This window comes from Schistocerca nitens, chromosome 2 (assembly GCF_023898315.1).
Source record: "Schistocerca nitens isolate TAMUIC-IGC-003100 chromosome 2, iqSchNite1.1, whole genome shotgun sequence".
Classification (NCBI taxonomy): domain Eukaryota; kingdom Metazoa; phylum Arthropoda; class Insecta; order Orthoptera; family Acrididae; genus Schistocerca; species Schistocerca nitens.
The window spans coordinates 59,128,188-59,143,831 of NC_064615.1; the positions used below are offsets into that span (position 1 = coordinate 59,128,188).

The 15,644-nt window shown below is 43.7% G+C and overlaps 1 protein-coding gene across 1 annotated transcript in view; it reads right to left on the reverse strand.

Moving 5' to 3' along the window:
- LOC126234834 (cyclic nucleotide-gated channel rod photoreceptor subunit alpha) overlaps positions 1-15,644 on the reverse strand; it is a 1,223,148-nt gene that overhangs the window by 559,318 nt on the left and 648,186 nt on the right. Inside the window, exon 9 of the mRNA XM_049943575.1 lies at positions 9,236-9,877. Within this exon, the coding sequence (XP_049799532.1) occupies positions 9,236-9,877 (642 nt within the window). The remainder of the gene's footprint in view (positions 1-9,235; positions 9,878-15,644) is intronic.

The following is a 15,644-nucleotide window of genomic DNA, read 5'->3' on the forward strand; positions in this document are numbered from 1 at the left end:
CTTTAATTAAGATAGCTCTGAACCATAAACTTAGTTTTCTCCTTCCAAGGGTTGAAGGGTATGCTTTAGTTCAACAAACCGAGCTTATTTTTGTTCATGAGTCCCAAGGCTTGTCATAAATAACTTAACATGTGTTCCTCCTCATTCAAAGACGCTAATGTTTGTTTTATGTACTGTACCGGGGCTGTGTACTTGTGGACCACCTGTGATGGACAAATCACTGGGAACGGAACTCCAGACTTTTCGTCGTTGTTGGTTACTCAAGAGAGATTAAGTAATGAATTCTGTTACATCTTTAGCTCCACATTAGTTAATCATGTTTTCCTAATGGAGGCTGCGTCCCACTGTATGAGAAATCTGACTCCCTGGGAGCGGATTACAGCCTGTTCCATAAGACACGGTATAAGAACGAAGCCAAGATACTGGGTACTATACTTTCAATATTTATTGTAAGTATACTTGCCACTAGTCATTTTCTTTGTTATTTCGTTGACTCACTGAACGTTGCATATTGAAAGGTACTGAAGAGTGTTGGTTAAGCGTTAGAAAATGCAGCGTAATAAGGAAAATAAGTCCTTAACATTTGGTACATTTTGTTTATCTGGATTGAGTTGAGGGGTAACGCCAGTGGAAGGAGCTGGAAACATTATTATCGTGTTTTGGGTAGCAACGCAGACAAAAATAAGAAAGAAACTGACATTGCGTTTTGTGGACTGACACAGGCCTTTGTTTAAGATGTTTTTTGCCAGTGCTCACCCAATAGTTTGTGTTTATCAGTTTGACATATTGGTGTAAAATTCTATTCTGGGCATTTTTTTCAGATGTCCTCAAGGTAATTAAGGTAAATGCTTGCGCCTTATCATTGAAAGGGTACATCCGATTCCGTTACCCAACCATCGCAATCCGAGCTTCTGTTTCGTGTCTAATGACGTTGTCCTCTACAGGACTTTTATCCCTAATCGTTTTCTTTTTCTTTTTTCTCCAACATTCCAGACTGAATGCAAAGTTCGAACAAATTTTAAATTTTTGCAGTTCATAACATTTGCCAATTAACGGCACACTGTAGTGGACTATAGTGGTAAAGGTCAAAAGCGTCATTATCAAAACCTATTGCTTTTCGATTTGATTTCTTTGATGCCACTCAACCAGTACAATACAAAAATGTTTCGAGCTGCTTCCACTGGCTTGACCACTACATTCAGTCCAAAGAAACAAAATGTACCAAATGTTGAGAACTTATTTTCCTTATTACGCTGCATTTTCTAAAGCTCAACCAACACTCTTCGGTACCTTTCAATATGCAACGTTCACTAAGTCATCCAAAGAACAATGAAAGCGACTATTGGCAAATATAGTTACAGTAAATATAGAAAGGATATTACCTGATATCTTGGCTTCGTTCTTATATTGCTTGTCTTTTACCACGAACATACACATCACCAGAACAGCTCAAGTGGAAGGCGATATGTCCTGCAGAAACTTCTGCATTCTATAGGATTGCCAATTCTTGCAGGTGGCCCTCTTAGATGATTTTATTTCAGTGATTACAAAATCAAAGAGAAAGCGGCGTTGAGTAGTCGAGGCCACTGAATGGTGAATGGTGAATGGGGAAGTGGTCGAACAAGGAATCGAATGTATTGAACATGCTGTAAACCACTGCCAGGGAGTCAGATTTCCCATCTGGTGTGACACATCTTCCACTACGAAAGCATGATCCACCCAATGTGGAGCTACCGAAGTAACAGAATTCGGTACTTAATCTCCCTCCTGAGTAATCAACAACGACGACAGTTCTGGAGTTCCGCTCCCAGTGATGTGTCCGTCACAGGTGGTCCAAAAGTAAACATCCCAGGTACAGTACATAAAACGAACATAAGCTTATTTGAATGAAGAGGAACACATTTTATGTTATGAATGACAAGCGTTGGGACTAATGAAAAAAAAAAAGTTCGGTTGGTTCAACTCAAACAGATCCTTCATGTTCTGGCGTAACATCAAGCGCCGGCACGTCGGCCCGAAACGTTGAAGCAGAGAAGGCTGTGAGGCGACGTCAGGCAATAGAACGCTGACTAGGAGAACACCACGACAGGAGCGGCCTCTATCCGAAGAGAATACAACCGCCGCTGCAGCGAACCTCAGCGGCACTGGAAGAGCCTTACTAGGAGGCGGAGCTTCCACCCTGACTGTTTAGCTGAGACTTGTGCCTTATGTTAATTGCTTGCATGGAAATTGTATACAGCGAAGGACATTGATTATTTGCACGTCGGCAATTGCTTTCGACACCTGTGTATGAAAATGCAAAGTTGAGTATTGTCAATTCAATTTACTGTAATAAACTGCATTAGTAAGATTTGCTTGAATGTTGTTTAGCTATCCGAGAAAGCAGCATCCCAGGCATCCTATATTACACGAGTGGGCAGGATACCATATTTGAACCCTTGGAAGAAGAAAACGAAGTTAAGATTGTCTTTCGTCGTAAGGTTATCATGGTAGGCCGTACTTCATTTGTATCACCACAGCTTTCCCTTTAATACGAGGGTTGTGTAACAACAACGACTCTGTACTATTGTACATATAAGTAATTTTTTTTCTACTGATTTTTCGATAAACTTGTGTAATTGATGTGGTGTCACCGCTAGACACCACACTTGCTAGGTGGTAGCTTTAAATCGGCCGCGGTCCATTAGTACATGTCGGACCCGCGTGTCGCCACTGTGTGATCGTAGACCGAGCGCCACCACACGGTAGGTCTAGAGAGACTGACTAGCACTCGCCCCAGTTGTACGACGACTTTGCTAGCGACTACACTGACGAAGCCTTTCTCTCATTTGCCGAGAGACAGTTAGAATAGCCTTCAGCTAAGTCCATGGCTACGACCTAGCAAGGAGCCATTAGTTACTTCATGAATCTAAAGAGTCTCACTTGTATCATCAAGAATGCTGTATACCAAAGGACGATATAAAAGTTAAGTGTTCTAGTAGCTACGTTCTTTTCTTTATCACATTCATTACGAATCCTGTTCCAGACTTCGCGCCAGTCGGCGTGAGTGTACGGGTGCCCTCTCGGCTACCCGTCACTGTGGACTGGCTGCCTTGTCAGTCCACTACAATTGATGTTCTGACTTCATATCTTTTTTGTTTCATGTCATTATGTTAAGAAATCTGTAAACACGTTTCAGTGTGAATATTAATGTTTATATCAAATGTCAAGTAATATTGTAATAGAATTGAAATGTAACAAATGTTGAGACTGTTGTAAGATGTTTAAAATTGTAACTGTGCGTCTGGTCCATACGTAGGCAATGTGTTAGGATATGTAGAATGCAAAACCTCGGGTGAATACCCGGCCTGTCAGGGAGCGGTAAAAGGTGGATGGCAGGCGAGCGCGACAAAATGCGCGCGGGCACTGGACGGGCCAACGGGCACAGTAGTAGTTGGAGTTTAGCACTGGTTTGAGCAACACCTTCTGGAGCGAGGAGGCTCTCCTGGAAGACATAGCTTCACTGAGCCTCGGGTATGTTGTTCCAACGCCCACACAGCATGGCAAAATTCCATAGGCACTAAATGGAAAAATATTGCGACTCTAAGAAGAATTAAAGTGCCGATAAGTCAAGAGCCATAGCTGTGGTTGTATGTGTGCTCTGTGCCTCGCTATCTCGCCGCCCGCCAACCGCCGCATCGATACTAGCAGGCTGAAACTTTTAGTTCTGTATTCGTATGGATCAGAACTTTCCCGTCATTTAATTATCCTCACAACTAACCTAGACAGGGTCATTTCCAAATATTGTGCAATCCGAGTGTCCCGAAATGAAAAATTAAATTTTGTGTTAATAATAATTATTTGCAGACCTTGCTATGTTAGAATGGTGATTAAAGAGGTGTTTTGTTAATGAACCAGTAAATGAATAACGAAGGTCTAACGAAGTTGAAAGATAACTTTAATATTGATATAGTAATTAAGTTTAATTATTTCGAGACCGATATAAAGGTATTTGAATGAACAGTAAATAAAATGAGAAGAGTAGTAACGTATATACTGTAAATCTTAAACGCATAATAAAGTCAGAAATCAGTTTTTTTTTGTACAGTGATCATAACAGTTTCAAGGTTCCCCTCCCCCTTTTTATTCATTTGAATTCTGAAGTGTTCTAAATTGGTTTGACCAGCAAAAGTTAAAGTCAATATAAAAGTCAAAATTTATCAATGTTTTATCTTTAACAAAATTGACATTTTGTGTGTGTCACGAAAGTGCTATTTCTAGGGTAACCTATGCCCGATTTTAATCAGATTAATAGACAGTATAAAGTTTTGTAGTGTACATTATAGTATAGTGTTATGTATTAATGGTTTTCCCATAACAGTACAGAACGTGAAACTATCAGTTCAACAGATTTCCTGAATCTAAAATTCTACTATATTATGCAGTGTTACTACTTGTTGTTTTGCATGAATATCTACCAACTTGTACAGGGAAGAAACTCAGTTAATGCCTAATTAGGCTGGCGACCGTATTATTATCAGATTGGTAGCATCTTCAGTGTTGCTTTTGGTCCATCCTGACGTGTAATTGCATTTCGAACTTGCTTGACGGATCATTGTTATTACAGAGTGGTTGTAAGTCTGATTTGCCACCATTCAGGTACATGCGGTCGATATCTATACAAAAATCATAAGGTGAACCCCGCTCACTTACCATAGCACAGGCTTTAACGAGTACTGTGTCACGCGGAGTTTACAAGTGGCGACCGTGACAGGACATCCACTTGTTGTCAGTCACAAATTAAAGTGAATACCGAACAGTGGATGTTCCATGGCACGAATTGCAATAATATTTAGTGATGTAAATAGCAGTGAACGTCAAGTACGGTAGTGAGGTGTAATTTGCATTCAGTATGGACAAGAACGTAGACACAGTAGATGTGCCGAGCGGCTGGCAATGACAGGAGTTTACGCGGCCAGATAACAGATGACACTGGCGGTAGACAATTGGCGTACATACAATACCACGAACATGTTAACGAACAGATTGAAATGTCGAGATCGCCTCGAACACAGCAAGGAATAAAACAGGAAGTAGAGGATGACTTTGTAGATGATAGTGGGTATGTGAACGAATCCACTGACATGTTTGATTCACCACAGATATAGAAAGAACCGAAAGAAAATTTTGAAGTAGGATCGGAACACACTGATTCCGTAGAACAAAACAGTGTGAAAATTTTAAGCATGAACGACTTATTTGAACGATTAACCAAACAAATTGCAGGACAGAATGATCAGCTTCAAACACACGTTGACGAGCAGCTTAAAACACATGTTGATCAGCTCAGAACACATGTCGATGTTCAGCTTGAAAGGTCTCTGTTGGATTCCTTTCATGTTAATTTCTTAAATCTGTTGTCATTTACGGCATAAATTGCTCTTCTAAATTTACTGTGGTGTTTCTGACTATCTGGGAGGAGACTGCGCAGTGAAACGTGTTACTTTTACATATAAACAAGAACGATCTGTCACACTACTACACGTTAAAACACAGTTTATATGTAATTCATGTCACACAGTATCATACGGAACCTACATCCGCTTTCTTTTATATACTGTATATGATAAAATACTGTCATCCCCCTTCCCTTCTGTGTTAGAGGATGAATGAGCAAATGTATTTGTAGTTGCATGCTGGATGGTAGCAGACAAGCCTGTCTGCTAGAGAACAGTAGGACCAACGTCGGAACAGGTAGCTACGCTTTCTAAAAGCGGAGAGGTTTCTATGCTTAGTATGGTCCTGTCTGTCCCTTGTCATGTTGGTATAGGAAGCTGCCTCTCTGGTCACTTCCGTTTGTATTTGTGAGGCACCCCTCAGGAAGGGACCACGGCAGTCTGTCCGTGGCGAGCGTCTGAAGTGGTAAGATCTCCGGCTAAGCGCGTGTCTTCTAAGTCCATAGGACAATGGATTTCTTAAGTTCAGCCTAACTGAAAATTTAATCACCTTTATTTGAGGTTTATCTCTAAAATATCTAATGTTATCTGAAATTGCAACGCAGTGTAAATCGCGTGTGAATTTCAGAATATCTTCCGGTAGTTGCTTTGTCACTACTTTGTGAGTAAAGTGGAACCCCGTGTTGATCAGTAACTCTAACTAAGATCATCAATCTTAAATGCGAATGCTTGTGTGACTATAACGTCTCGTCTTGACAATATTTTTCAAGATAGCAACTTTTCTTTATGTTCAACCCATATGGGGTGTACTTTGCGAGACCAGTACTACGTGCTTATATAACTGTTTGACCCATCAGGTTAATAGTAAGACGATAGTAACCAGTTCAAGGTTTTTCTTTAGTAAATTGCGTTTCGATGTAATTTATTTTAATTATCAAAATTATTGTGGAGTTACACTCTTTGTGTAAACCAAGTTGCCCACGTGAAGCATGTGGTGAAAGCATCAACGTAGCCCTCAGCTATTCTTTTCGGGAAGATTTCACAGAGAGTTAGTATGAATTTAGTATACCAGTGTGTGGTAATTACATGACGGACAGGATTGCGCTACGAACGTAACTTCTTTGGGTGAAAATTGAATCGGTTGGTTGTGGTTAATTTCCTCTTGCATATGTTTCAACGTTCTTTGTGTGTTATTTTATGAAGCCAGTGTTGTATGTAGTCTCCCAATCTTGGCTCCCTATTTGATGTGTTCCGTAAGATTACAAACTCACATTTTCACAGTCCAAAATAAGGCACCAGCTTAGTTATGACCCACGTTTAATATGCTGAAATTTCAATGATCAATGTTAAAATAAATTTCCAAATATAAACTGATTTATTTCTTTTTATTTAAATTTTCTTTTATGTATATATCACCGGTTGTCGTATGACTATTAAAAGATTATAATTAATGTTAGTCTGGTTGGGAATTCGGTAAGCTAGACTGGATGCCTGGTGAAACAGTTGCTCAGTAATGCAAGGTTAACTTCCCCAGACAGCTCACAGCTTTAACCTGCTTTTATTGTCTATCAGCACCGCTTTCATAGCAAATTAAAGTAACAACGTTACAAGCTCAAAACACAGAATGGTCAGCTTAAAGCACAGATCGAAGAACAACGAATTAAAATTAGTAAACAAATCGAACAGATAGAACAAAAAGTGGCTAAGCTCTGCAATAAATACTATGAAATCTGAAATTGACACAACTAATAAAAATATGAATACTATGCAGGGGGAAATTGACAACATTAACAGTAGGTATGATGTTGAAATTCTCAACATCCAAGAGAAAATAGAGCCTCTAGTTGAAACAAAAGCAGACGAGAAAGTTTTTGGTCTTAAAACTGAGATCGTAAACGAATGACAACATGGAATCTCACGGTTGAAAAAGGCAGTTTCAGATACTGAAAGAAATTTAGGCGAAAAAGTTACCGGATGTGTACAAAAGTGTGAACAAAACACATCGAAAATTCAAGGCAAAATTTTCGATCTCGGGAGTAAAATCAACGATAGGCCTGGCTTGGTCTGTAATGGCACGCCACTTATGAAGCTGTTGGAAGGTGAGGAACGCTTCGATCCCGCCAAGAAACATAACAGATGGCTTCCGTTGGATTTCATCAAAAATTACGAGAGAATGCTTCCTCAACACTTATCTGGTCAGGAGAAGATAAACGTAGTAACTAGCGCCTTGGCAGGTGATGCTAAGCGCTGGGGAATTAACTTGAATACCGAACTAATGACGTTCGAAGAGCTTAAACAAAAGTTTACGGAAGAATACTGGTCCAAACAAAAACAGGATCATTTGTGGCGCGAGTTTATCAAGGCAAAACTTCATGATAACAGGGGCAGGAATTCTTTGAAATACTTCTGCGAGTATTGGTACCAAAAGTTGACACATTTAAGAGGGAGAAGATCTGATTCTGAAATCGTATGGGAGCTATATAAAAAGCTTCCAGAAGATTCGAAGAGATATGTGGGAAGCAATCATCGCAGCTTCCAAGCGTTTCTCGAAAGGGTCAAAGACGAAGACCACTGGCGTGAAAGTTGTGCCAATTATCAGAATTTTAGTAACAGAAATAACCGCAATAATAACGAGAGGAATGACGGTGATGGTTTTCGCGTCAACATGATACAGAGAGGTAGAGACAGAGGAAGAGGAAGAGGGGGTTATCCAGGTCGCGGTAGAGGGTACGCCGCGCAAAATAAACTGATTTCCGCGAACGTTGCGGGCCAAACGCAAGCGGACAGAAGATACCGGCCCCGATTTAAGAAACAATACCAGACTGACAGTAAAGTTATGAGACAGCTTAGGGACAGGATGCAGCGTGTTGTTGCGAAACAAGCGTCAGGTGCGTGCACATATGATTCATCTTGGCCGCGCAGTGCGCTACATGTTAACAGGCGAGTGGAGCATGAGAGTGCAACGGCCCAGCCTAGCAGACCAGCTGTTCGGAGAGAAGCCGCTAGCAGGGCGGCAGAATTAGGTACGAACATTGCCGTAAGAGCACACATTTTCAGCTGTCCACATCGAGGTATATCAACAACACCTGTCGACAGCTGAGGTTTTCAGTTAGTCATCATTTATTCCAGGGAAAAGCTGCACGGCCATCAACAGTAACTGTTCTTTCGAGAGCAAGTTACTGTCTTCGTATATATAGTTAAAGGCTACCCAGCCATTGACCTTCGTCTGTACGAATGCGCACAGGTTGCCCAAACTTTTACGGGAATCGCCAAAGCGTGCGCGAGTAATGAGTGGGTGGGCAAATGTCTACAAGGTACAATACATATGTAGAATTGTGGACAGTTGGGAATGTGAGTCTCACGGGAAGCGTGCAAGAAATAAGTCCCTGCAGTCGCGCTATTCATCTGTGTCCACGGTGGCTCAGATGGATAAAGCGTCTGCCATGTAAGCGGGAGATCCCGGGTTCGGGTCCCGGTCGGGGCACACATTTTCAGCTGTCCACATCGAGGTATATCAACAACACCTGTCGGCAGCTGAGGTTTTCAGTTAGTCATCATGTATTCCAAAGAATAAGGTTCCTTTAACACCTATGTCTGATGATTGACCCGCAATGACTTGAAAATCAGTTTATGGCGCAATAGATGGTCCAGACTCAAAAAGGATATAACCTGCCCAAACAATCAATAAATATGAAGTAGTTACCGCCAACAGAAAAAGTCACATTCTACTCACCAGCGATCGCTAAGCAATGGAGGAAACTGGAGGCTACGGAGAGAGAGTGCAGTGCAGAGGTACTCACCCTGGAACTCCTTGCGCGCGGAGCTGACGCTGGTGACGATGTTGGCGACGTGTCCGAGTACGGTGGCGAACAGCAGCAGGCCGAACAGCAGCTGCGCGATCACGAAGACGTACTCGCCGGTGCTGCGAGGCCTCGGCAGGTCGCCGATGGTGGTCAGCGCCAGTGTGCACCAGTAGTAGCTCTGCAGATACTGCTTCACCACGTCGGCGCTCTCGCTGTCGTTGTACACCCAGTTCTTGCTGCCGAAGCCGTTGTTCTTCTGGATGATGTGGTACAGGCAGCCGTTCCAGTGGAAGATCACCAGCAGGTAGTGGATGAGACTGGTGGACCGGAACAGGTTCGGGTAGTTGGTGTGCCGCTCGGTGCGGTCCATGAAGGCCCAGAAGCGGTAGATCTTGACGAGGCGGAACGACCGCAGGATGGAGTTGAAGCCGATCGAAAGGTACAGGAAGTCGAGCGGCAGCAGGCACAGGCAGTCGATGTAGAACGTGGTGGAGTTCATGTAGTGGTGGCGCAGCTTGGTCGAGTCCGTCTGCAGCACGCCGTCCTCGAGGTAACCCGTTCGGAAGTGGAACACGATGTCGGCCAGGTACAGGAAGTCTGCCAGGTAGTCGAGGCAGAACCACACCACGATCGTCTCGCCTGCAATGAGGAAAAGACTGAATGGAACTCATCAACTCTTTTGGAACCGTATTAAGTGGCATGATAAAAGTTGGTTTCTCATGAAACGGGGCTTAGTGTAGTAAATTTTAAACCTGTGATGCTGACGGAAAGCTTGCAATAACAACAAAATGTTTCTGCGAGAAGAGCAATATTTTAAGGTCCAATGCAAATTTAAGTTTTACGATGCCTATTCCGGAGCCGGCTGCGGTGGCTGAGCGGTTGTAGGCCCTTCAGTCCGGAACCGCGCTACTGCTACGGTCGCAGGTTTGAATCCTGCCTCGGGCATGGATGTGTGTGATGTCCTTAGGTTAGTTAGGTTTAAGTAGTTCTAAGTTCTAGGGGACTGATGACCTCAGATGTTAAGTCCTATAGTGCTCAGAACCATTTGATTCATTTTGAACCTATTCCGGAAGTATCTGTCAGGAATGCAACCCTGCACTGAAGTGAAAAATGCACTATTGTGAATAGACGACAAGAGAATGGCAGGTTTTTAATGTAATGTTCCAGAAGAACGCTGATGATCTGATGGGTAGATAAACTAATGAAGAGGTACTGAATCGAACTGGGGAAAACGCGTGTTTCAGCACCACTAAAGGAAGGGGTCTGTTGATAGAAGAAACGTTGAATCACAATTATTAGTTTTAATAGTGTATGCAAGTGCGAGGGGTACCACCTACAGAAGGAGATCAAGGCTTTACTAAAGTAAGCAGCTGAAAATATATGGAGGTTGTAGTAATTATGCAAAGGTGAATTGGTTTACTCAGAATGGACTTGCACGGAGAACTGCATCAAATTATTTTTCGTACTGAAGTACGTAACAACAATGAAACTTAGTTATTTATCGTGTTGTTATGGAATCGTAAAACAAATTGGCATTGAGGGGTAGACAATTTGCACATCCATAATATGGATAATGTTATTATTTTATAATTTAAACACACACGAAAGTTGTGATAAAATTGTTATTTTTCAATGACAACAAAAACAAATGTAAAATAACCAGATTTCGAGAAACGGTACTATAAAGAGGACATCGACCATAAAAGCAACTCAGATAGTCTATAAACATGCTAAAAATTAGATAACAAAGGGTTATGTATTAATAATGAGTCATGCAGCTCAGCTTCCTACAAGATCCCGGGGTCTGTCTGTCCTTTGTTTGTTCGATTCAGAGATGTTGGTGTTCTGGTGCAGGCGTTTGCCTCAACAGTGGCAGCTCGATTTCAGCGACAGTGGACGTGAAACAGCGCAATCGGCAGTGCGGCGAACGGAGCGACGGATTCGAGGCTGTGGAGTGGACCAGCCCTGGCGTGACGGAAGTGGCAGCGGGAGTTAGCACGCGGCTGCCAGAACGCACAGGACGAGTCCCCGTATGGTTTCAGAACGAGAGGCCCACAGGCGTTTGCATTTAGTCGAAAGGGATCATCATTTGCCCTGGTGTTTTCCACTACTTCGTGATTTTCTGTGACTTGTGGTATTCGGTGGAGTGGCTGTAGCGCTGTGACTCCGGACACGAATTTTGATCCTAGTTACAGAACTCTGACTGATGGAATAACTGAATTCCAAAAAGAATGAGCCTGGATAGTATCGTCTTGGTGACAGTTGTTTCATATTTATTCAGTTAAACTGAAGGCCCTCCTAGTGTTTTTTGTAGATATTTCCTTACATCTTCGAAGTAGTGTGTGTGTTTGTGTGTATACTTAAACTCCACCCTTGAAATGTGCAAGTTGCTGTCTTTCCCGGGGTTGACCTAGGTTGGGGACCTGTTTAGTTTAACCTTTGCGTCTCTCTGCCACCTCTTGAGTTGTTTGGGTCTCTGTAGCGTCCCTCCCGTGTTAAGGTTCGATACGGTGGTTGCAGTCCTTGGTTTTTGCCCATTGCCTTTTGAGCCCCAGGTAGCTCGGTTCTTTCATGTTGGCTGTGGTTTCACAAAGGCACTGTACTATTTCGCATCGGACTTACGTTCCATTACCACGCGTATTTATTAAAACTCCTTCTGGACAAGTGGTATGGAACCGACCGTCAACACATACCTCAGTGTATTCTGGTTTTGCCGGCTCTGCGCGTCTGTCGCGATTTTAAAGCTACTGCTAGTGCACCGGTAATGGTGGATGTTTATCTAATACCGAAGCTAGAAGATATTGTGGAGCGTCTGGCTGGGGACAATGTGTTTGCAAAGACAGACTTGCATGATGCATACTTACAGCTTACACTGGCTGCAGAATCTCAGAAAGCCTACATGCTAAACACCCCATATGGATCATTCCAAAATAGCTGCCTCCCGTTTGGCATCACATGGGCTCTGGTGATTTTTCAAAAATACATGGATAAGATCATCCGTGATGTCCCAGAGAAAGCAAACTACTTGGATGATATTATCATGGCACGCAAAGACAGCTCACACCTGGAAAAGAGTTTAGGCGCATTATTCACCATCTTTGCCAAGGCCAGCCTCCGGTTTAACCTAAAAAATCCTTGGGACACATATGCAGTGCAAGCGGAATCAGGGCCACCCCACACTACACAGCCATGCAAAAATAGCCAGCCTCCTGGACACGTCTCAGTTAAGGTCAGTTCTCGGGCAACCCAATTATTATCGACAGTTAATCCTGCACGTTGCCGGTACAGTGAAAGCATTACTCTGGAAGAACATCACATGGAGTTAAGTCCCATAGTGCTCAGAGCCAACATCACATGGAAGTGGATACCCTCTTTTGAGAAAGCTTTTCATGCTTTGAAGCAGGTCCTGTTCTGACCAGCTGCCTAACAGAATATGATCCTAACCAAGACAATGCACCACCTACAATGTTGGGTCTCACACGATGCAAACGTCTTCCTGTAGGTCAGCATATAGACTTCCTGAAGTCTCTTTTCATACTGAGAGCACAGCTGCAGATGCCTTGGACCACTAGCCATTGATGCACAGCTCACCAGCTAGCACACTACCAAAGACATGGTGCTCTGGGAGGTCCCCCATCTCATCCAACATGGGTAACCACAGGTTCAGAAACATCTCATATAGCCTGATGTGAAGGCATACTGGTTTAACCGCCATGAGCTGTCCACCCTTTGGAATGGCCTGTTTCTGCAAGGAAATGATGGGGGTATCTGCATGGTGATCTCCAGTTCCCTCCACTGGTGCATCCTGGACCTCCTCTAAGAGCGCTGTTGGGGAGTCGTCCTTACCAAATGGTTTCCAAGAGAACATGTCTACTGGTGTAGGCTGAAGACTACCATCTCAAAGGTATTTGCCTCCTTCACCACCTGTCAGAAAGGCATCAGTAGCCTGTTGATCCTTTCCTTGGCGTAGTATATATTCCCATTTGTATGAACTTCACCATTTTTCTGGCCCTTTTCTGGGTTCTTCCTGGTTGATCGCAGTCGATGCCAGTAGCGACTTTCATTTCTTCTTCAGTATGCTATCTGCAATCATTTCTCAAATCACCCAAATCTTTACACAACTGCATGCACTTGAGGGTCTACAGAATTTAATTTCTTTGGCGCCTCCAATGGCAACGCACTCATCCACATGATTCCCTCTCACCTGACCTCCACCAGCCTCATCTGCCATTGTAATTTCAAAACTCAAACGATCTCGTTGAACCATCACTACTCAGTGAACCATACCCTCACCTTATTTCTGTCCTTATACAAAACCTCTCCTCATGATGATTCGTCTCCACCTGGGCAATTGAACAGCCACCCTCATGTCTCCATCTATCTCTTATCCGTCTGTCAGAGGACCCTACCCCCCCTCCCCCGTCAGAGTGTCTGACAGCAGCATTTTTCTCCATGGGATCCCATCTTGGTCGTCAGATTCGCCAGAGGATGTCCACTACCTAACTCCAATCAGTCGCGCCATGCTGAAAGTGCTGTTGCTGAGTCTGTCAGTTGCCATAGAAACATCAACGAAGTTCGACTATGCCATGGATCCACGCCACTTCATGAGCCACAAACACTGTTCTGTGTTACGGATTCACAAAGGTCTGCAGACCCTCTAACGACCTCTGACATCTTGGGGCCATCATTCTTGGTTGTCCAACCACTTGTGGTCAGATTCTGGGCGTCATATCCGACCTCAGTGAATGTGGACCCCAGCCCAGTCCCCATCGCCTGACGCAGAGGACAATGACACTGTCGAAGATTCCGACACCTGCCTCCACCTCGTTTCTTTGCTGATGGGAGAAGACTGCTGTGGTGGTAATGAAAGCTACCACCATCATCTACCAGCATCACTGCCAGCTCGTCTTCCTTCGACAGAACCTTGACGGCGAAGCGCAGTGGAAGCTCGCCTCCAGCGCCAGTCTGTCACAGCACCAGCGCGAGGCCAGCAGATGGCACTAGTGGCGCCAAGAGAGGTCGCTGGCCGCGCAGAACTATTTCCTTCCATAAGACCACATGCTGCAGACAATTCCCCTTGTATACTGCCACCCACTGACTGCTAGGCCGACGCACTACCAATAGTGAGCCGGATCCGTCGAAGCGAGCGGACTGGGCCAGACGCTGGGTACATCAAGTTCTTCTTCAGTCCAGCGGTCGCTCTCGGCGGTATAAGAGGATCGTCACACTGCTCATTTCAGGACTTCGACTTTGCTAGGCGATGTGGTGCTTAGGGCACTGTTACTCATTTGCTCACAGTTTTCTCGTTAGAGTGTGACGTGATTGTGCTTCAACGACCTTACACAAGTGCACCGAGGCAGTGTCGCGATTTTCAAAACTGCTTTTGTTTCCAAACTAGTGTGGTGCTGCAGACTTGAGAAGGCACGTATACCGTCTTGCCGTAGTGGTTTCGTTAAGCTTGGAGTTCTGATTAGTTAGTACTTCCCATAAAAACACGGTAAGTGCGTGCTTAAGTTAACATAAATATCTTGTCTGGAAGCTTGCAAAGTGTCAAATAAATTTTCAAATTTTGTTAAAGTGCTACTTGTACTTCAGTTGTGCGAGTATCCTCAGTTGGCGGATATTTAATTACGGATCGGTGGAGATACAACAGAGTCCCTGAGCTTTCGGAAAAGCAGGCAGCTGCAATTGTGTGTTGTCACCTTGGAAGAAAGGAATGTTCACAGTGTAGCCGTCGTGAACAAGTAGAAGAAATTGGAGGGTGTGGGCACCAAGAATGCTGAGATAAAAACTATTCTCCTCGTGTTCACGGTATCCTGAATGGGTAGACCGAAGTCACAGAATTTTAAACGTCCCCAAAACCTGGCAGGACCATTTGCAGACCGAGATGAAACTTCCATATACTGTAGGTTAAACGCCTCATTTAGCCGCTTGTGCCTTCGACTCATTGCGTTATTAAAAAAAAAAAAAAAAGAACAGACAAAACTGCGACCCCTCGGAGCACACAACATCTCTCCAGTCAAATTCTGCCCAGTTTATGAGCTTTCTAAGTCACTGAAGGCATATTTCTTTATGTAACGCTGTGAACAATATCATTTTGCGAGGTCCCCGACTCCAAATCCCCATGTCATGCAGTTACCGTCGCAAAGTTCGTTCGTGAGCTTGCAGTGAAGGACCTGCATTGCTGGTAGCAGCAGTTCTTGTTGGGTTTGAAACCGTTTGCCATACAAGAGGCGTGTCACTCGACTCAGGTACCTGTTGGTCAGCACCTTTTCATGACTAGTATTCCTATGGTGTGTTTTATAGCTTTGCAATTCTATGACGTCACCACGTCACCTCATTTTACTGCACCGATGCCCTTTAAGTGACTTGCGAATGCGAATAAACATCACCTTACTGTGTAAAG